This window comes from Chiloscyllium punctatum, chromosome 48 (genome assembly GCF_047496795.1).
Source record: "Chiloscyllium punctatum isolate Juve2018m chromosome 48, sChiPun1.3, whole genome shotgun sequence".
In the NCBI taxonomy this organism is placed as follows: Eukaryota; Metazoa; Chordata; class Chondrichthyes; order Orectolobiformes; family Hemiscylliidae; genus Chiloscyllium; species Chiloscyllium punctatum.
Genome location: NC_092786.1, coordinates 53,408,342 through 53,431,560, shown reverse-complemented (window position 1 = coordinate 53,431,560; position 23,219 = coordinate 53,408,342). Strand labels below are relative to the sequence as shown.

At 43.2% G+C, this 23,219-nt stretch overlaps 1 protein-coding gene across 2 annotated transcripts in view; it reads right to left on the bottom strand.

Moving 5' to 3' along the window:
* Positions 1-23,219, bottom strand: part of anp32a (acidic (leucine-rich) nuclear phosphoprotein 32 family, member A) — a 33,877-nt gene that overhangs the window by 4,256 nt on the left and 6,402 nt on the right. Inside the window, exons 2-5 of one of the 2 annotated variants that reach the window (XM_072565253.1) lie at positions 11,899-12,048; positions 10,494-10,616; positions 8,619-8,817; positions 3,077-3,219 (exon numbers count right to left, since the gene is read on the bottom strand). In XM_072565253.1, the coding sequence (XP_072421354.1) occupies positions 3,077-3,219; positions 8,619-8,817; positions 10,494-10,616; positions 11,899-12,048 (615 nt within the window). The remainder of the gene's footprint in view (positions 1-3,076; positions 3,220-8,618; positions 8,818-10,493; positions 10,617-11,898; positions 12,049-23,219) is intronic. The other variant, XM_072565254.1, reaches the window with a different exon arrangement.

The following is a 23,219-nucleotide window of genomic DNA, read 5'->3' as shown; positions in this document are numbered from 1 at the left end:
TCCATCCTGGGGGAAAGGACCACTGCTATTCACCTTCTCTATGCCCCTCAAAGTGGTAGAGAAGTTCAGGAAGGGAGCGGGGTTCCAAGCTTGAAGGCGCAAGCAATGGAAGGCACAGCCAATGGTCACCCAGTCCAAAGTATGCACTGCACTGCCAGAGGGGTTCTCCCCTTTGGACCAGATTCTCATGGAGTATAACTGAGTGTAAAAAAGGGGTCCTAGGATCATCAACATGTTCACCCAAAAGGGCGATTCCTCACTGCTGTGCACAAAATGGCTGTCCTCAGTCCCAGCACAGAAATGAAACTTTTCCCCTTGGCAGGGGAATCAATGACCAGGAGCAGGTTTAAGAGGAGATGCCAGAGCAAGATTTTTCACCCAGGGAATGGTGGGAACCTGGAACACTGCCTAGTCAGGGTAGTAGAGGCAAAAACCTTCAATATTTTAGTAATATTTTAGGTGCATACCTGCAGTGCATAGCATTCAAGGCTATGGGACAAGTGCTGGAAAATGGGATTAGAATAGTTAGGTGGGTGTTTCTCACTGGTATAGACTTTACGGACCTAAGGGTCTTTGTCTATGCTGCAGATCCGATACTGGATTAGAGTGTGCCAGTAAAGCACAGCAGTTCAGGCAGCATCCGAGGAGCAGGAAAAAAAAAACAAAACAGAAAAAAAAAAGAATCGACCTTTCGGGCAAAAGCCCTTCATCAGGAATAGAGCAATGCGTGCTTTTAAAAGTGATTCAACATATTCAAAAGTATTGAAAACATTTGTAGACTTCAGAAAAATGCATGTCTTCATCTAGGGAAGTTATGCTTTTTGAACCACCATTCTTTCTCCTTAGTTTGAAAACTAAGAGGCATATTTACATAGCACCAAAGAACAATTTCCACTCTCTTACAAGATGTCAGTCTATTCCCAATGAGAGTCGAATCACTTTCTCCAGCATAGCGATATAGTAAACAAACTGCTTAGGAAAAGCTGAGCCTTTATAACAAACTATATCTTTCACCCCAAGCATACGCAAAGCCATGGAGGATCAGAATTCTCCATTCCAGAATGTCTCTCTACAAGCTTCTAGAAAGAAGCCCAATGCTGTAATGGTAACTGTACAGACACAGTCTCAATGATGGTTTTAGATTTAATCCAGTGGATGCACTTTGCTGGCCAGAGTAGTCAGGTCTCCCCTCAAAGAACCAAGTCTGTGCTCCATGAAACCTGGTCCTCTTGTACGTCACAAATGATCATAGCTCAATGCTGGCTATGCTTTCATCTGTCCAAATGTGCTTCTCTCCCCTCTCATTAACTGACTGCTTCAACCTTTTCACCTCTAGGGTATTTCCCCCTCCAATGTCAGCTCACATGGCTCCGTGCCAAACTTTGTTTGATCTCACTCCTTCATGCAAATTGGGGCACTTTAGTGTTAAAAATGCTATGTAAATACAGGTAGTCATGGAGTTAAGTTTCAGCAGCTCAGAACGAGTGCGTTCTTCAAGCCGAGGTTTCAGATTTGCCTGTGGGCTGAAAGGAATGCCATCTATTGCACCAAGCTGCATAGCTCCTTGTCTTGAGCTTTTAGTAAAAGTTTCCTTTTACAAAAAATGTATATATTGCTTATCTTTCCAAAGTGCCAGCTCTCAGAATCTACACTCAGTACTGTGACATCAACTTTCAGATTACATCGTGGGATAATTCATGGTTGGCCAACTGATATGTTGCCCTGAAAATCATGGCCGCCCTGAAAAATGTGTAGCCAAAACATCCCCACAAAACCTGGGGACTGGGGGCGCAGGGATTTAGTACACAAAATGATCTTACAAGGTAATGATATTTCTGAAATTTTGTGAAATAACTTTTAATAGTTTTATTCCTTCCAAGTTATTTCACAGAATTTGGGAAAATATAAAAGTGATGGAAAGGCAGAGAAATAAAAATTATGAATCAGAGAATATTTGAGGGGGAGCAGGCTGCATGGGGGAGGGGAGGGAGAAAGAGACGACATCGGAGGCCAAGTGAGAGATGAAAAGGAGTTGGAGAGAGTCCAGACATGACCACTGATGATCAAGGTGACAATGGGTTGGCGAGAGTACATAAGTAAAGCTTCCTGTTAGGGCACAAGCTATTTTTAAAAGGAAATTCAACAGGACTGAGCCTGTACAAAAGGTAGAACACGGCAGCTCAAAAAGTCAGTTAGATTCAAAGATTACTTTACTGTCTATCAAATTGCTCCAAGTCTCAAGATGCATAAAGTTATAACCTGCATTTATATAGCTCCTTTCATGAAATCTTCTTAGCATTTTACATCCAATGAAGTACTTTCGAAGTAGTTTGTTGGCTAATTTGGACACAATCTCTCACAAAGCAGTAATGAAATAAAATAAATTTAAAAAAACAGTAGTGATAGAGATTGAGGATTATCTGCCAAAGAAGTGGCATAAACTTCCCTGTTCTGTGGATTTCTTTTACATTTACTCTAGGGGATAGACTGGAGATAGTGAGGACTGCCAGATCTACAAAACCAGAGTCAATGAAGTGTGGAGTTGGAAAAACCACAACAGGTCAAACAGAGGATCAGGAGAGTCGATGTGATGAAAGATCCCAGCGTGAAACATCAACTCTCCTGCTCCTCTGATGCTGTGTGACCTGCTGCGCTTTTCCCAGCTCCACACTTAAATTGACCCTAGGGGACAGACATCAGCTCAGGCTGAAGAAGTTCCATCCAACAGTGCAGCCTTCCCTCAGTACTGCACTGAAAGCTGACAATGTCAGGTGCATTGTTGAATACAGCAGGTATCGAGGGTCTGCCATCACAGACAGGCGACCTGGATGAATTAAACAAGGTCTTGCTTTGGTCAGATTCGTGACCCAACCCGACCTGATTGCATTTGCCCAACATTGCACCTCAACCAGAAAATGAATGCAATCCAATTCAAACCGACGCAGGACAGTGCATTTACATAGCGCCTTCACTACATCCCAAAAAGAACCTTTTAGGGTGAGAGATACGGATGTGGTAATTCCTCAAACACACTGATGCCACGCAATTGCCAGGGTTTCTCCAAACCAAACCATACCTCTTCCTCTACACTGAGCGCCTCTTCCTCCTCTTCCCCATCCTCCTCCTCTTCATCCTCATCTTCCTCTTCCTCCTCCCCTTCTTCATCTTCATCCTCTTCACACTGAACTGCCTCATCATAATCTTCCTCTTCGTCAACTTCTGGACATTTTAAAACATGAAAAAAAAGGAATTCAATTAAATGCAACACATAAAAGGAACACAATGATTTCTAAGTAAGACAATACATCCACAATGGAGATTATGATATTCTAAAATGTTTCTAGAATGTGGGAAATTATGCACATTATCTAACTGGTCACTACTGTGACACTGAGAATTGGGACCCTGCAGTAAATTCTCAAAACTGGGTCAAGCATCTGGTTCTGCAGACTTCACGGTGTCAGAATGAATTATTGATAATGAGTATGGTTAAGTGAGTCCATACAGAAGGCAGATTTCAAAATCTATCCGTAATCACATCATTCAGCAGAGTGATACAGCATCGGTCCAACTTGTCCATGCCGACCAGATATCTTAACCTAATCTAGTCCCATTTGCCAGCATCCGGCCCATATCCCTCTAAACCCTTCCTATTCATATACCCACCCAGATGCCTTTTAAAATGTTGCAATTGTACCAGCCCCCACACTTCCTCTGGCAGCTCATTCCATACACGTACCACCCTCTGTGTTAAGTTGCCGCCCCTTAGGCCCCTTTTAAAATCTTTCCCCTCACCCTAAACCTATGCACTCTGGTTTTGGACACCCCCACCCCAGGAGAAAAGACCTTGGCCTCATGAATTTTATAAACCTCAAAAAGGTAACCCATCAGCCTCCGATGCTCCAGAGAGAGAAAATAAAATCCCCACCCTATTCAGGTTCCCCCTATAGCTCAAACTCTCCAATGACTGCAACCTCCTTGGAAATCTTTTCTGAAGCCTTTCAAAAGATGAACACATCTTGCAGATAGCAGGGAGACCAGAACTGAACGCAGTGTTCCAAAAGTGACCTAACCAATGTCCTGTCCAGCTGCGACATGACATCCCACCTCCTGTACACTCAGTGCACTGACCAATGAAGGCAAGCCTGCCACACACCACCTTCAAATCGCTCTATCTGCAACTCCATTTTCAAGAGACCATGCACCCGTATCCCTAGGTCTCTGTTCAGTAACACTCTCCAGTGCCCTAACATTACGTTCTGCCTTGCTTTGCCCCTCCAAAATCCAACACCTCACATTTATCTAAATTAAACTCCATTGGTCATTCCTCAGCCCATTGCACTTGAACCAGACAACAAAACCATTCCTCAGTCTCACATTCCTCCCCCTTACCTCATTTAGGATTGTGGACAGAAAATAAATAGAACACAATTTGGAAACATCCAATGTGACACCTCCCCAAAAAAAAAGTTACAACTAGACAGCCACTTTGACAAACAAATCTCGAGCTGAGCTCATGTCAGTCAAGTTTTAATGGGGGGGGGGGGGGAAAGGGAAAGAGATTAAACAACCGCGTAGTTGGAATAGGCTTCGGATTAGTAGGTCAGGGCGGCACAACATCGAGGGCCTAAGGGCCTGTACTGTGCTGCAGTGTTCTATGTTCTATCAGTTCTAGATTTCTCCCCTCAAGTGACCTGCCACAAAAAATGTCTGAAAATACAAGACCGGAGACTGGGCACTGATCAGACTGCACTCGCCAAATCACCATATCACTGCTTGTGGGACAGAGTTCAATGACAGGCCTGCATCATTGAGAAGATTCACTGCAGCAACTTGACCAGCCTCCTTCAACAGGAGGGACCAGGAACATGCAGCAGCCAGAGATACAAAGTGGTGAAGGGGAGTAACCTGCATGCTCCCCTTCAAGCCACACATCACACTGACTGGAAAACACAGTCACTGTGTCAAACTCCTGGAACCTGCTCCCGGCACAGCACACCGCCACCTACAAGGGCGGCCGACTACAGGGAATAAATGTTGGATTTTCCAGAGGGAGGACTACATCCTGTAAGTCAGTCAGTAGAAAAAGCAAACTGTTGTTTTACATAGCTGAGGGCTTTTTCAAAAAGAGTTGGACAGAGTGAAATAAATCAGATGCAAAACCATCTCCCCAGCAACACTTTTGCAAGAGCCCAGCCTATAGCTCAGGGAATGTCTCTCAAATGGGACAGTCCAACACCCACAGGATTCCTCCCAGACTCTGCAATGGTCCACAGACAGGAATCCAACAATGCAGATGAGAGGCAAGTTCTGTCCTTTGGTACACAATTGAGGAGTGGTAACAGACTACGCTCAAATAGACTTTATTTCCATTTTAGCTCAACAGAACGCAAGTTCTAAACGAGCAGAGATTACAAATGAACAAACACAGAAACAAGACTCATCAAGCAACTCATTTTTCTCACAAAGTGGTCCAACTGTGGGATTTGAATATTGTAGCTGGTCACTGACTGACCCTACACAAGTTCACCTCTCAGCAAAAACAAATCATTGCACGAAAAAAAGGTTCAAATTCGCCAGCTGGATGCAACAAGGGGAAAAAAAATGTTTTGTTGGTGTGAAGATTCCCCAGTCGTGTGTACAGTTGGAACTCTGGTTAAGCCCCAGATACCAACTAACACAAAAGGAGTGGAGAACCCAGGAGAGGCAACTGTGTAACTTAACACCTCTGCGCGTTCATTTTTACAAATTGTTAGATGCTGGAAGTTCAGCAACTTGGAGAACACAAAACGTACTGCTTCACAACAAATACTTTTTTTAAAAATCTGCTTCTGTAACCATTCCAAAGCTGGGTGTGTTTATTTGACAAACTCTGTCGCTTGGTCTAGGATGGTGATGCAATAATAAACAGATTTCTTAAACGTCAGATCCCAGGAGACAACTGAGCAATTACAGCAGCTTTAAACATATTTGCAGCTTTCACAGCATCTATATTTTAAAACTGCATGTTTGGTTCAATAAGCTAAGGGGGGGGGGGGGGGGGGGGGGTAGGATTTATGAAAGTATTAGATGAGATTTACAGGCAATTTGTGATAAACTTAATTATTGCTACACAAACATAAAAAACAAAATCACCTGCTCAGTGCAACCCCTTTTTCACTTTCTTCCCCATCCAATTCCCAAGATTGTTTTAAATTTGAAAATTTCCCAACAAGAGGGAATTTAAACTGCACTTGTCTGTAATATGAAGGGATTTAATTTTGTCTGACAGTACACTGGTTAATACATCAATCATTCTACAGTCACTAACCGGTCTAATGACAGTCATATAGCACACAATGGAACTGTAGTCAAGCAGAATAACACAGAGCACTACTAGTCAAAATTAAACCTCAAAAGCATTGAAGCAAAACATCAGACTCTGATACAGATTACAGGCAGTCATCTCCAGTGTAAATAGATCTGTATCAACTTGCTATTTTACCCAAAAGGCATTAAATAAATGGGCTGTACATTTTTTTGAACAAAAAAAAGACAAAGGATCGATTCCAGCAATCTGAGCATCCAGTCAGTCCAATTACAAGTTTTCACGCTGACAAAGCCACACAAAAACAAAAAGTTGCCAGCAGATGCTTGACAGGACATCCAGACGCACTGGGCCAGAGAGAGGCTGAAACCTTTGGGCCATCTGTTTGACCTTACGGGTGTTGAGCCGACAAGAGGAGCAGCAAATCAGTGAATAGGGTTTGTTCCATGTTTCAGTGGTTACCGTGGAAACAGGATGGGATACTGAAACACTAGGGTCAGAGGGGAGGCCAAACCACCCTCCATCTCCCCCCCCCCCCCCCCCCCACCCCACCATCTCCATCATAACGGCACACAGGGTGTTGCTAGAAGACGTAGCAACCATGTGCTCCTTGATGTTGCTGTCTACGAAGATATTACTAAACCCCTCTTGCGCCTCCATTAGAGTTTCACTTTGCTATTGGGATGGAGCTTATTTGATGCACCACATTTAAACAAAAATAGGGTAGCCTCCATATCAGATGGAAATCAAAACTGGTTGTTTGCTTGGGTTTTTTTTTTAAGATTAGATTCCATACAGTGCGGAAACAGGCCCTTCAGCCCAACAAGTCCACACTGACCCTCTGAAGAGCAAGCCACCCAAACCCATTCCCCTACATTAGAGTAGATTCCCTACAGTGCGGAAACAGACCCTTCAATGTTTACTGATTTATGTTTAAATACACTGTCGAGATCATCTTCAACTTTGCCCTTCTCACCTTTTGTTCAGGGCACTGGGCTATTGTGGTACGAACAGTTGCTGTTAAAAAACACAGCAAAAGCCCAAAAAGAACTGCGAACATTATAAATCAGAAACAAAAACAAAAGCTGCTGGAAAAACTCAGCAGGTCAGGCAGCATCTGCAGAGAGAATTCAGAGTTACTGTTTCGGATCCAGTGGTAAGGAAGGGCCACTCTATCCAAAACACTGAAATGCCGATTTCTCTCCACAGTTGCTGCCAGATATGCTGAGCATTTTTGGCAAATTAGGCTCTGTTCCTCAAAGTTGTGTGCGCACACAAACTATTCCAGGCTTATATGAAGTAACATTTAAGAGAGGCTCAAGGGGACTTTGGATGTGTGGAGCTTTTCTAAGGGCCTACAGGGTTAGAGGGGACCTTTGGACCTAGATTAAAATATAGAGTCAGAGGATGGAATCAAACCCTTCAGTCATAAGACACAACATCAGAAATTAAGCCATTCAGCCCATCAGGTGTGCTCTGTCATTCAATCATAACTGATACATTTCTCAACACCATTCTACACATTACTTTTGTTACTAAAGAGCCTCAGTCTGAAACATACTGAATGACCTGGTCTCCACCAGCTTCTGTGGCAATGAATGGATAGTCCAAACCATCCACAGCAACCAAGTTTTCCAAACTAAATTAATCCCATTTGCCTGCTTTTGGTTCACATCCCTCTAAACCGTCCCTATTAGTGTACCTGCACAAATGTCTTTGGAATGTTGTATCTGTTCCTGCATCTACTACTTCTGGCAGTTCATTCCATACACAAACCACTCCCTGTATAAGTTGACCCTCAAGTCCCTTTTAAATCTTTCACCTCTCATTTTAAAGTTCTGCTCTCTAGTTTTGAACTCCAACCCCAAGGAAAAGATTTTTACTATTCACCCTACCTACGCCCCTAATGACTTTAGCAGCTTCTGAAAGGTCAACCCTCAACCTCCGACACTCCAGGGGAAAAATAAAGCCCCAGCCTCTCCTAAATGACTCAAACCTTCCAGTTCCAGCAATACCCATGTAAGTCATTCCTGCACCCCCTCCAATTTAGTAATATCCTTCTTACAGGAGGGCAATAACAATGGTACTGTTGGGTGGCAAGAGAGAAACAATCAGATATTGGACAGGACAGATAGAGGTTTCCTGTTTCCCGCTTTTCCCCTTTGCTCCAAACGGTCCGTCAATGGTGGGTACGGAGTCACACCCAATTACAAGCCAATTCCTTCAGGGGAAAAAAAAACTGGGGACAGGTCACAGCAACACACTGAACAAGGAAGAAAGGAGTTTAAAATCACAGAAATCTTGGAGGTACCGTCTTCCTCATCATCGTCGTCATCTACACCCTCCGCATACACTTCAGTGTCTGAGTCCGGTGCCTCCTTATCTTCACGATCGTATCCATCTAGGTACGTCAGTTGCGGGAGAAACTTGAAGACGTTTTCTCTGTAATCGTTGAGGTTTGTCACCTCACAATTGAAAAGGTCTAGACTCCTCAGGTTACCCAATTTTTTCTGTAAGTTACAAAAAGGGGAGGGCAGGAAAGGGAGAGGATAAAGGAAGAAAGCGCACAAAAGCTTAGGTTTGAATCTGGATCACAAGACACACCGTTCAAATCCTTCAAATAGTAAGGCAGCCAGTGTTAAAAGTTAGTTTGAAAAAGTGCTTCATGGACCCCATGAAATTTTCTTTCCAAATTCTTGAGTCGTTCAAATGACTCAATCCTAAACAAATGATCAAACTACTGACTGAAATAATCTCAACAACATGGACCAATTTGCAGGTCACCCAACCCAAATGGTTAGCTCAGTGAGCCAGCACAAGGATAATAGACCCAATGTCCTACTTCTGATCCCATGACATGCGTGAACCCCAGTCTTAACTGATCTTTCCCTCCAACAGCTTGCTCTTTGAGCTACATGCTGGTGCCACCAGTAACAGCAAGCTCCAAGGAATATGGAGTCAACTCTGCAGGAAGACACCAACTTAGAAAAGTTTCAATTAACACAAATAAATCTGGGGTTGCTCATTTAGGACAGAGGAAATAGTTTTCCTCCCTAAAAAGGTTGTGCGACATTGGCATCATCTGCTTCAGAAGGCAGTGGAGAAGAGTGACTGAATATCTTTAAGGCAGATGTAGATTGATTCTGGGAAGGCTCAGTGGTTAGCACTGCTGCCTCAGTGGCAGGGACCTGGGTTTGACTCCAGCCTTGGGTGACTGTAGCGTTTGCACAGTCTCCCCGCGTCGGTGTGGGTTTCTTCCGGGTGCTCCGGTTTCCTCCCACAGTCAAAGACGTGGGGGTCAGGTCGAGAGGCCATGGTAAACACAATTATACTGACAGCTTACTGTGGTGGGCCTGGGGGGGATGCTTTTCAGAGGGATAGTGCGGACTCAATGGGTTAAGTGGCCTGCTCCCAAACCGTAGAGATTCTACGATTCCCTTGCCTAATGGAAAGGCTATCGGGGGCAGAATGGAATACAGAATACTGACCACAAACTAGTCAGCCACGCTGTTACCGACTGACAGAAAAAGTTTGAAGGACCAAGTGGCCTATATCTGTTCCTAATTTGTACATTCATAAGTAAACCATTACATATGGTTATTAACACTGCATTGTTTTAAAAGCAGACTTCTACAAATTTTATAAATTTGAAACTCCAGGACATTAATTTTGGAAGAAGTGTTAATCTAAACATGCAGTCTGTTTTGTTGAAGAGATTTTAAACAGAGAGGTTGGTACTCTTTTAAAAAAAATGATAAAAACAAAAAAAAAAATGCTGAAGCAGCTCAAGGTCCGGCAGCAACTATGGAGAGGGAAGTGACTTCTGAAAGAGTCACGCAGACCCCAAAAACATTGACTGTTCCTCTCTTCACAAATGCTGCAAGACCAGCTGAATGTTTGTAATAGGTTTCCTTATAACAGTCTTCATCTGTAATGCTTTGCGCTGTTACCTTTATCATAAAAATCAGCTTTCTTAAAAAAGCTCACCCTACCAGTTAGATAACCCAAGGGGATTTATGAATCAAAGGAGAAACATCCAGTGAGAATTAAAATATATTGAGAACCAGAAATCTGACAAGTTTGTGGCAATAGTATTTATAGTTTTACAGATCAATATCTACATGGGTGTGCGAATACAATGGAGGTTTCAGCTCAATCAGTTGGATACTTGGTGCAGGATACTCACCAGAGGTTCTATTGTGCTGAGATCTTTGATTTTGTTGCCGCTGAGGTTGAGATGTGTGAGGTTCGGACATTTTTCTGCCAAAACTTCTAGCCCGCCTGAGATTCTGTTATCGCTTAGCTCGAGCTATATGCAAACATTAAACACGGCACAGTTAGCCCTAACACGAACTGGGGAAATTGGTACTTTAACCAAAATCAGGGAGTAAGGGAGGAGAGGTGTATGCAGTCCAGTCCATCAAGGGCACTCCATTTCAACACCACGTTTGATCCTGGACCTCTCTCGCATGTTGGCAAACAGGAATCTCCAAACGGTATCAATTATATCCTGGCACAGCACTCCAGAATTAACCCAAAAGCTTTAACCTATCGCCACCAGAGTTCCAGACCATAGGGAGATGGGAGATTGAGAAAGATAAAAATCAAGACTATGTACACAAGAAGCAAATCTGATAGAGCAGTTTAGCTATTCTTGATATCTGCAAGAAACATCATCTTTGGTAACAACGTTCATGGAAATATGGAAAAAACATGTTCTACTGTATGTGCACAGCTGCTCAGTTGGCTGGATTGGGATACAGCGTGACACCAACAGTGTGGTTTCAATTCCTGAGGTCAACATGAAGAATTCTCCTTCTCAACATCTCCCTGAACTGTGGCATGGTAACACTCAGGTTAAACCATCATCTCAAAAATCAGCAAGTGCACAGCCCTAACATCTAGTGGGTCAATGGAGACTTTACCATGACTAACATATGAAGGGTGAGAAACAGGATCAATAGTAAAGATTCTACCATCTACAAAAAAGGTAGAAGTGCGATGGAATACTTCCCACTTGCCTTGATGGGTGCAGCCCCAACACAAGAAACGTGACCCCATCCAGGACAAAACAGCCCACTCAATTGGCACCATATCCACAAACATTCTCCCTTCACCACCGACACTCTGATACACACTGCTTGTACTTCGACAAGACGCACTGCAGTGGTTCAGGAAGGCAGCTTGCCACCACCTTCAAGGTCAACAAGGGATGGGTAAATAAAAACACCCACCTTCAAAAAGAACAAAAGAAACTGGGGAATGCTAGACTCATTTGAATTTAGTATTTAATGAGTTATAGAGACGGCTGGAAATCATTAAAAACCAGCGGTGTTCAAGTTTAAACCAAGCAAACTAGTGCACTTTCACCAGTGGAATCGCACATCTGCTCCAGGGATACTGACTAGCAGGGTTACCCGCGTACACATCTAAATGAGCAATTGGGCACGCATCAAGTTTAGTGATCAAACAGTCTCAGGTGTCAGTCTTTAAGAAAACCCATCCAATAATATCTCACCCCGGGGTCTGCCAGGTATGATGCCATTCATAACGACAGAAAATATCAAAGCAGCCAGAAGGCTTTTACCCACCTTCTTTAGCTTGTTTAACTTTGGTAGGTTTGCGACGGACAATAAGCCTACGTTGATTGTGCTAAGAAATTCCAATTCTTCAAACTCATCTGACAGGCCCTCAATTTTGCCTTCATTCGAGCGACAGTTGTCAAGCACGAGTTCTTTCACCTGGGAAGACAGAAGCAGAATACAACTAAAAACTCTAGTTCCTAGAAGGAAAGACTTTTGTCAGTTAAAATATCTGCCAATGCTCAGAGCAGCACAAGACGCTGTGCCATTAGAGAAGCGGCCTTTTACATGCCCCCATTTTCAAGACAACAGAAATTTACACTTCTTTGACCCTACAGATCTTGCGGACTTCCTGTAACCTGTTTGCGAAACATTGAGCGCACACACACACACACACACAGTTGAAGTCATCAATAATCCAGGCAACTGGTAACTAATGCCATTCTGAGCTGCACGAGATAGCTGATCTGTAACTCTGTTGTACAATTTTAAAAATAATTTGCTCAAACCAGAACCAACTAATGTAGAGGGGAGAGAGATTAGTTAGAATCTGGTACTATCAGTAATACCATATACATCGTGGAATCAAGCAGATGTCAAGTGGAGGAAGCCAGCTGGCTCAATTACATGGTTTTCCCTGCATAATTATCGTTTTTAGGTGTTACAACCTCAGCACAACAGCAGTGCAAGGTAAGGAAGAAACGTAAGGAGATAAAAGGACAAGGGCTTTTGTGGTGCAACGGTAGTGTCCCTTACTGTGGGCCAGAAGACCTGGGTTCAAATCCCCACCTACGGCAGACACACTGGTACATGACAAGGAGAAATTGTCCCACAAATTAATTGAAAAGAACAAAATTCTTTCAGCAGCTTCTTTCTTCACCGGTGCGGTTCCCTTTTCCTGACCGTTTGCCACTGTGGGTTCAGTAATGGAAACTTCCATCAGATTCAGTCATAAGCTTAAATAGACATCCTTCCCTTATTTAAAAAAAGGAGCACCTTAGTTTACACAGAAGTAGTAAGCAGATGAAAAGTTTGCAATTCTGTATTGAAGGAACTACATTGACTGCTGTCCAAGGTAGCCAAACCCAGAGAGAGTTTGTCACCAAATTCTTGATTGTGTGCCCGCGCATGGTGGTGGGGTGGGGGGGGAAAAAAAAAAAGAGAAATGTTGCCTACTATTCATAATCAGAGGCAGTTCAAAAAAAAAACACCCAGTGAACTACAACCAGATGATGACAACAAGATAGAAAAAACATTCAAGATATTCAAAAAAAAATTGTTGCTTGGCTGAGTACGAACGCAGCAGATCCTCAGACAGAGATTTGGCTTCCTGCAGTACATGAAGCATGTCAATTTTATGCCAATACTATTCCTCCAGGGTGGAGGAAAGTGGAGCAGCTCAATTGGCCTAGCAGCTCTGGAGTGAGACAGTGAAAGGGCAAGCATGGAACAGTATGAACTCTTCAGGTTGCAAAGAGGACTTGTATGGACATGGAGTATTGACGCAATCCTCTCTCCACAGATGATGCCCAACCTGCCCGCTCTCTTCAGTGCTCTGCTTCATTTCAGATTTTAGTATCTGCACTACTTTGCTTTCATCACAGTACTGCAAATGAAAACTTTAATCACTTTTGTGAAATAATTATTTCCTGACTTTGGGGTGGGTGCTTTTGCCAACTTTGGGACCTACACAGAATAGAATTTCTGATAATCCCTTTGCCACTGCTCCCTATTGAATCCCCTTGAGATGCAAGTTGAAGGTACACCATTTTTAAACTGAAAATGGAACTTAAAATGTTTGTAGTGAGATCAATGTGATTTATATATCCTGGATAATCCAAAACTGCCAGTTAGAGGTCTACAGCACAGAACCACCCTTTCGCCCATCAAAACTGTGCCATAATCAAAAACAACCTAATTATTCTAAAGAAAAACTGAAAATGCTGTAAAAGCTCAGTGGATCTGGCAGCATCGGTGAAGAAAAATCAGAGTTACTCATTTTGGGTGGAGTGACCATTCCTTAGATCTAAAAATTGGCCCAGTCCCATTTTCCAGCACTTAGCCCCAAATCCTTGGCACTGTAAGTGCACGTCCAATCATTCTTCAACGTTATGGAGTGTGGCTGCCTCTACTGATTTTACAGGCAAGATGGCGACTAAACTGTTTTCTCACATCCCCTTTAAACCCCCTATCCCTTACCTAAATCTATGCCCTGGTCACTGATCCCTTCAACAGAGACAAAAGCCTATTCTTGTCAATGTCCTCTTTCCCCCCACCCCACCCCTCAGCATTATCTGCTCCAGGGAAAGCCACCCCAGCCTGTCCAATCTCTGCATAACCAAAACTCTCCAGCCCAGGCAACACAATCTCTTCTGCACCCTCTCCAGTGTTATCCTGTTCCTTCTACAAATGTGGATTCTAATACTACACACATCACACTAGCTGTGATCTAGCCATCTTTTTTATACAGAAAAATTGAAACCTCCCTACTCTTAAACTAGGTGAATAAAAAGGTAAGCATCCGATCTGCCTTAACCACTTTATTCACCACGACTTCTACCTTAAGGGACAAGTCAACATACACACCAAGATCCCTCTGATCCTCAGTACTTCCTACTGATCATACTCTCCCTTGCCTTTTGTCCTGTCCAAGTGCATCATCTCACTTAGCTGCATCGGTCCTTTCAGTAGATAGGATGATCAAAAGGAAAGAAGAAAAAGCCTTCTACAGCCAGGGAAATATTATTTACTGCTGGAAGCACAGGAGTCCATTTGCTCACAAAAGCTGCAATGTTGATTAATGACCAGATAATCTGATCTAGCGATGCCAATGGCAGCATGGTCAGTACACCAGGGAGAACTCCTGCTCATCTGAAATCCGTGCAATCTTTTACACCCCCCCCCCCCCACCCAAGAGGAGAAAACAATGTCTTGGTTTCACACCTCATCCAAAAAAAGATGCAGCTAGCAACAGTGCTGCACTCACTTGCAACATGAGTGTAGTACCAAATGAGATGTTGGAAAAGCATAGCAGGTCAGGCAGCATCGGAGGAGCAGGAAAACATTGTTTTGGCCCAGAGCCCTTCATCAGGAATGTGGGATGCTGCCTGACCTGCTGTGCTTTTCTAGTAAAACACACACAACTCTGATCGCCAGTGTCTGCAGTCCTAACTGTCTGCAGTCATGTGTCAGTCCTAAAGTGTTGAAGTGAGACTCAAAAGCTACAACCCGTCGACCATGGAGGGGAGAACGTGATCCAGCAGGAGGTCTGGCTGACATCTGGAAGCTGCATTTTCATAAATATACCAGAAGAAGTCACACAATACTGGGTGCACGTAGCAGTGGCTGAGGCAAACAAAGTGATAGTTAAAAGATGCTGAAAGTTGGTTTCAACTAATGCAAAGGATAAGTCAGCCACGAAGAACTCTGTTCAAACCTTGGCAGCCCAGGAGATGCTCACGAAGAACAACAAATTTCTCAAGGATAAAACAGGTAAAACCATATTAAACGTGAGAAGCAATGATCAAGAGGGAGAGGTGGAAAACAGTGGTGTTAGAAGGACTATCAACTTTATGGAAATCTATGAACATAGCCCAGTAGAAACCCTGTACAGAGTAACCAAGAAATACCTTCTCAAAATTCTAATGAGAATGTTCTAAAGTAACATTTCCTTGATCTCTAATACCTAGAGGGGGAAAAGCCAAATATAAGACGACCCTCATGGTTACTCCATCACCCAGTAGGATTATGGTTTATCCCCCAAATAAAACCAGGCTTTCCTATTTGATCTCACATGCATTCCCTTCACTAACCAATTTGAAGCATACTTTGGCAAGCATAGCGATTCAGTGGTTAACACTGCTGCCTCTCAACACCAGGGACTCGGGTTCAATACCAGCATCTGGTGACTCTGTGGAGTTCACATGTTCTCCAGGTGCTCCAGTTCCGTCCCATAGTTCAAAGATGTACAGGTTAGGTGGGCTTGCCATGCTAAAATTGGCCATTGTATCCAAGGACACGCAGGCTGAGTGGATTAGCTATGCGAAATGCAGGATTACAGAGATAGGGTAGGTCTGGGTGGGATGCTCTTCAAAAAGGATCAGTGTGGACTTGATGGGCCAAAGAGCCTACTTCCACGCTGTAGGGATTCTCTGTTCAAAATGATGCGAGTATCCACAGGATGAAAGAATTCCAAAGATTCTGGAATGAGGTGGTTTATTCGTGGAGGAGTAACCAGGAGTATAAAATGACTAAAGGCTTGAAGGCGAGATAGAACCAGTTAGCTATCAGCATTGCAAAATAACAAAAATATATTAAGCATGATGTGCATCTGGTGGGTTATGAATGTTATGCAAAGGCCATAGAGAAAATGGAATTAAAGTCAAATAGTGTAAGATTGCAACAATCCGATTTGCAAGATTATGTAGAAACATTTCATGTCCCAATGTATTATGAAATGGACATCCTGATAGCACAGTACACAACCACCACACTCTTAACTGTGGCTTCTCCCCATACAGCCAGTTTTGCAAAAATCTCCAGCCTGCCTTTAAAACAGAAAATCCAAAAGAGGCTGCAATAAGTAGTATTAACCACAAGAGAGCTTTTACACAAATAAAGATTACCTTGTCCTCCCAAGCTTTAAAAGTTTAAAAGGGACTCCATGTTCACAAAGTCACACTTCAGTAAGAGTTACCATCACCTTTCAGAGGCAGTAGCCAGGAACAAGCTCACACAAAAGACACTGCAGTACTCAAAAATTCACCTTCATATTCAGATGCATGTTTCTGTGACCCAGGGAGGGGAGGATGGACCCACACACTACAGGCATGGCTCCCCAGCCTCATTTGATACCCAATGTGTACACCCACCGCCCCCCCAATGGGGGTGGAAGCTGGCGTTTCACCCTCACTCCTCCACCTACCATAAGACACAGCAGTAGGCCATTCAGCCCAAACCTGCTTCATTCAATGAGATCATGGCTGATGTGACAGTCCTTAAATCATCCTGCCTTGGTTTTCTATCCCAGTGACTGGTCTACCTTCATGATGCATATTACATCCCTCTTGTGTAGTGTCCCTACCCATAGACCAGGTGGTCTGGGTTCAAGTCCCACCCACTTCAGGGAGGTGGTGTAATAATATTTCTGAATGAGTGGATTAGTTTATTTTTCTAAGTTACTACATCACTGGGATTGCCCTCAAAATTAATTCATCACCCAGAGTGTGTGTGTGGAGAGCTCTGTGGAACTCCTTACTACAGAAAACAAGATCAGAACATGGTAGGGTTTCACCCAGGAGTTGGATATAGCACTAGGAGGTTAGAAGGGATCAGAGGGGAGGGGGAACAAGCTGAGTGCGATAGAAAAAAAAAGGGCTGAATGGCCTACTCCAGATTTTCTACATCTTATAGTTTCAATGTTGTTATTTCAGTGCTCAGCCAGGAAACTCCCATCCTGGAACTCTGATCACTGAAGGACCTCACCTCACCCGAGCATGCTAACAAACACCTGGCCTCTTACAGATCGTAGATTGTAACCACTCTACCCCATAGTTGCTTAAATTCCTTTTATGTCTCTGAAAAGGCTACTACATACATCCATCTTGGCCCTAACCTGGTCTCTAAGTGGCTTATTTACCAAATAATATTTGGTAATGTTTCTGTAGAGCACCTGTTGAGGTGGTCACATTAAAAGTAGGGCTAATAACATTTGCATGGTCTATTATTTACTCATTTAAACTTCCTTAGTCAGGTTTGGAAATGCAGTTGAGTTATTAGGGCAGCTCAGTCCTGTGATCTGTTTACATGAGCATCAAGGCATAGAACAGAATGTATTGATTTAACGGAGACTGCTTCAGAGGCTCAGTAATACTACAACAGGCAAAGCAATAACAAATTCTTCCTATCCCAAACAAAATAGCATTTCCCACTTCCTAACTGCTCGCCATGAGGATTGCTGAAGTTTGACTGTCAACTCAAACACTAATTTTGGAGCAGCTGACTGTAGGCATTGGAGAATTCACAGGTCACCCATGAACAGTTAGGTAGATGGGATCCACATCTCCAACAATTAGCACCAGATTACAGCAACTGGGAGTTTACAGGATACAACTCTGGTCCCCTCATCCCAACTTAGTAGGGAGACTTTTAATTTGGCACACTCCCCTTTACCAGAACTTTTCATAAGCCCTTCCATATTACCTTCAATCTTTGATCAGATGCAGGATGAAGCTCAGCACCTTCCTTCAGAATGTGCTTTAAAAATACATTTTTCCTACTGGATTTGAGTGAAGACCGGTCAGTGACAGAGATAGAGAAGGCCAAAGAGAGTGTTTCTGAAGCTCAGTTATTATTGTGATGCAAGCTTCTCTGAACACGGTCAGAGCTTGGCATTTTGCTTTCAGGCATCAGTCAACAGATGAGTATTGTCTCGGGCAGGGAATGTCCCTAATTTTAGGCAAATAGCACTGTGAATGATTTACGTTCACTCAAGGAGACCCTCAGTTTAATATCATATTCCCCAACTCCCTCTGTACAGCACCAGGAGCATCAATCTGGGTTAAATCACAACTCCAACTGAAATCTCTGAACTCAAGGCCTCTTGCCCAAAAACAAGGTGGCCTCCTGTCCCCAACAGAGACTATAAACCTGGACAACAGGTGCAAGAGTAGGCCATTCTGCCCTTTGAGCCTGCACCACCATTCAATATGATCATGGCTGATCATCCTTAATCAGTATCCTGTCTGCCTTATCTCCATAACCCTTGATTCCACTATCCTTGAGAGCTCTATCCAACTCTTTCTTAAAATGAATCCAGAGACTGAGCCTCCACTGCCCTCTGAGGCAGAGCATTCCACACAGCCACCACTCTCTGGGTGAAGAAGTTTCTCCTCATCTCGGTCCTAAATGGCCTACCCCTTATTTTTAAGCTGTGTCCTCTGGTTCAGGACTCACCCATCAGCGGAAACATGTTTCCTGCCTCCAGAGTGTCCAATCCTTTCATAATCTTATACGTCTCAATCAGATCCCCTCAGTCTAAACTCAAGGGTATACAAGCCCAGTCGCTCAACTTTCAACACAAGATAGTCCTGCCATTCCAGAAATTGACCTCGTGAACCTATGCTGCACTCCCTCAATAGCCAGAATGTCTTTCCTCAAATTTGGAGACCAGAACTGCACACAATACTTACAGGTGTGGTCTCACCAGGGCCCTGTACAGCTGCAGAAGCACCTCTTTGCTTCTATACTCAATCCCTCTTGTTATGAAGGCCAGCATGCTATTAGCTTTCTTCACTACCTGCTGTACCTGCATGCTTACCTTCATTGACTGGTGTACAAGAACACCCAGATCTCTTTGTACTGCCCTAACTTGACTCCATTTAGGCAGTAATCTGCCTTCCTGTTCTTGCCAAAGTGGCTAACCACACATTTATCCACATTAAACTGCATCTACCATGCATCTGTCCACTCACCTAAATGTCCAGGTCACCCTGTAATCTCCTAACATCCTCCTCACATTTCACCCTGCCACCCAGCTTTGTATCATCAGCAAATTTGCTAATATGTTACTCGGTTTTCGGTATTTTGTTGTTAATTAATGCATACCACTGGGGTTAGACAAGGTACAGGGGAGAACGGGAGGCTTTAAAATGAGGTTTGAACAGCATTACTTCCCAGTTGGATCACATGACTTGATCCTGCAGCTGATCCTGAAGATATTTTCTGAAGATCAGCCCAGAGATGTATTATCTCACACCTCTGGAGGGAGCATTTAAACCCAGTCCTCATAATCCAGAGGCACAGGCACTGCCACTGTGCCACAACAGCCCCATTACAAATATTTTCTTAAAATCAACCTGCCCAGATATGTTACATTACAGAAAACCAATCCAGGCAACCAAGTAGCTCAATGTTTCAATTGCCAAATACCTACACACTTCTAGACTAAACTTTCCAAAAGGCTGAACAGCAATAAACATTCAAACTGAAACCTAATGGCCTGGATTAAATTTATCTGCCAAAACGACATATTTAAAACTGCATACACAGAATTCTAGCTTATTAACAGTAATTAGGGACTCAATCCCACTGGCTCCAAGACAGTACAGGCCAAACTATAGAGGCAGGTTTGGAAAAACAGCTTTTAAATCCCTGTAAAAGCTGTCAGGTACACACAATCTTTTGTGCCATATTTACAAACCACAGATAATTTGACTCAAGTTTTCAATGGGTGAAGTGACTCCCACTAGGTTTTTACTCCCATTTTTTGCAACAAAGGAAGCCGATCATTACAGCAGTGAGACACCAGCACTTCTTTCAAAAACACCCATCTCCAGAACTCCTTGTTCTGACTATTACATATGGAAAGAATCAAACAAGTGGAAACTAAAAATATTTGGGAGTGTGTGTGTTTGTGGGCAAAGTTTTAAAAGAAAAAAGTGTGGTATTTGGCAACTGAACATCACAACCTTTTGTAAAGAAGGAGCTTCCCACCTGATCATTTCAACTACAGCAACGGAGAGAGACAGCTGCATTTGCAGAGTTTGAGATAAATAATCTTCCACAACACCTGCTTTGCTGGAACCAACATTCCGGAGATGGTTTTTCCACCTCTCCCGCAATTTCCCCTAAAGTGTCTAAACTCTGGCACGTGCCCAAGAACAGTGAATTTCTGGGCGGTCTGGATTCAAAGGACCCTTGCACCCAACAGCAGCATGGGCGAGAGACTCCGTCTGGGTCAGGTTCATACCCAGGCTCAGCACGTTCAAAACAAAGCACTCCGTCAAACTTACTTGGCAGAGTTTACAAGATTTTTGTTTTATAATCTGAACTGCAGAGACACAGCATTTTAGGTAAACACACGCCCCAGCAAATGGCCATGCAACAAACTGAATGAAATGGTTGGCCATTAAAAAAAAGTGGCTCAGAAGTCACTCCAAACTGCACTTTCTACCCAATCCTAATGCACTACACTGATAATTTAAACATCACAACTTTTCAAATCACTTCCAGTCTCCTCCACTACCTAAAGTCAGCACAAGCCCCTTCAGCCACCTCAGACTTTTGGGGGGGAAATAAAAGGCAAGAGGTCCAAAGTATAATCGCCACATCATTTTTGTCGCTTATTGACCATCGAAAGGCATAATTCCTCCCCCCTGCCCCCACTCCACTTTTTAAGCAGTTCCTCAAAACCTGTTTGACTAAGCACTTCCTAACCTGCTTTTGAGAGATCGCCAGATTTTGCTCAATAATAAGACAGACATTCTCAAGGATCGCCACAGGATGTTTGACTTGGTTACAAGGTGCACACTACTGCTATCACAGACCAGGCCAATCTACACAATATTAAACAGCTGTTAGAAATAAGGTTTCCCTCTTGGCTCTGAATACCAAACCATCATCTTCCACACTAGGTGTTAGTTTGTCACATCCGTGGTTGGTCTAGTTCATTTATTGATATCTTCCAGGACTTTGAACATTTTCTCGTAGAGATTACATCAGCACCTCTGTTTAAGACACAGTGAGGACTGCAGATGCTGGAGATCAGAGCGGAGTGTGGGGTGCTGGAAAAGGCAGGCAGCATCCAAGGAGCAAGCGAATCAACATTGAGCATAAAGCCCTTCCATCAGGAATTCTGTTTTGATTGATAGTCGGCATTCCCCTTTGTGTTCAAGCAACTGTAGGGTAATGCAGCCCAGTGATACACTCATGCCTGCCCTTACACTGCAGAAGTTGATAAAACCATGAGCCCTTAACAGCAAAATGGATTTAAAACACAGCTGGAGATAGCAGTCACGGGGTGAATGCACGTACTAAATCCTCAAGTCCACATCAAGTTGCAAAATTCCAAAGACCAATTAGGAGAATCACCACGTAGACCAAAAAAGTGGTTCAGTCCTCAAAAAGTAGCCAGGGGAAACTAATAAACCTTAAGATTGTAAATCAACTGTATGGGCAGATCCTTAACCCCATCACCCAACCCCTCCCCAAGATTATTTCCAACTTGTAAGTGCTGCAGGGTAAAATCCACCATTCCACTCATTTCAAACACACAGTGTATAATTCACACAAACCCTCTTCCACAGCAGTGTGCAAAGACAGTTATTCTGAAGGAAACCTCCCTGAGGAAGTGGTTTTATCAGGATGTCCAGATACGAGATTAACCCAGGGCTCAAAAGCTTTGGCACTGGATTAATTCTGTACTTTAAAAAATCAAGTAATCGAGAGCAGACATGACCACCCCACCCACCCTGCAAGATTAAAACTTCCTGATCAGACCAGAAGAATTCATCAGGCCATTTGGCCCATCTTCCAAACACCACCTACTGCCTCAGCTCTAAACCATGAGGTAACACTCCACAATCTTTTTTCTTGCCAATGACAGTGTTACTAATGTAACAAAAAATCTAAATGACACTCCGAGCATTACAGAACATGAAACTGAGGTACATAAAAAGGAAATTAAAAAAAGATAGAGCCAAAAGCTTGCTTGGATAGGTAGATTAGCAAGGAAGAGTCTTTATCAAAAGAAAAAAAAAGGGACAGTGAGACTGTAAGACTAAACCTGAAGGAACAGCCTCCAATTGGTGGAACAATGACGTTTGGGAAATCACAAGGGGCTATAATTAGAGGCAGAGATCTCTGGGGGGCTATGGGCTGAGAGAATTACATAGATAGGGAGTAGCAGCAAGACCATGGACGGATATGAAGACAATTAAAATTAAAAAGATGTTAAAAGCAAAATCTTGCAATATCCAAAGTTACACCACAATCCTTTTGCTCAGTAACCTTCCCACAATACAACCATTGCCTTCACTGGATTTTTGATCAGGTTCTATCTAAAACACCTACCCCACCCCAGTGTAAAGTTTCAACCAATCATGTCCAACATGTGGGAGAGACAAAACTTCAAGCTAGCAGTATCAAATGGATGCTATGTGGAGGTCGAAACAACTATACATTCAGGGTAAATAGTTTAATTAATTGAAAAGGAATCCAGCTAGATTGGAGCTTAAAAACGATTTCTGTGAACTGTCAACAATCAGCACAAAATATACATAAAATGAGAGTTTTTGTTTTAAAAAAAAGGCAAAATGGCATTTGAACAGTTCACTCTTGACATCCAAGGTCTGCACTTAAACTCAGAATACATCTGCTGGTTTGATTGAAGTGTTCCCTTTCGCAGATCTTGAGGGAAGCCCATCCAATCCCTCAAATGTGGACCCTCAGGGCACATTTTCTGAACTTGCTCATTATTAGTCGTCTCAGTGGGGGAGGGGGTGAAATAAAACATTACCCTTGCCCCTTCTTGCATTAGCAGGTGGTGATGT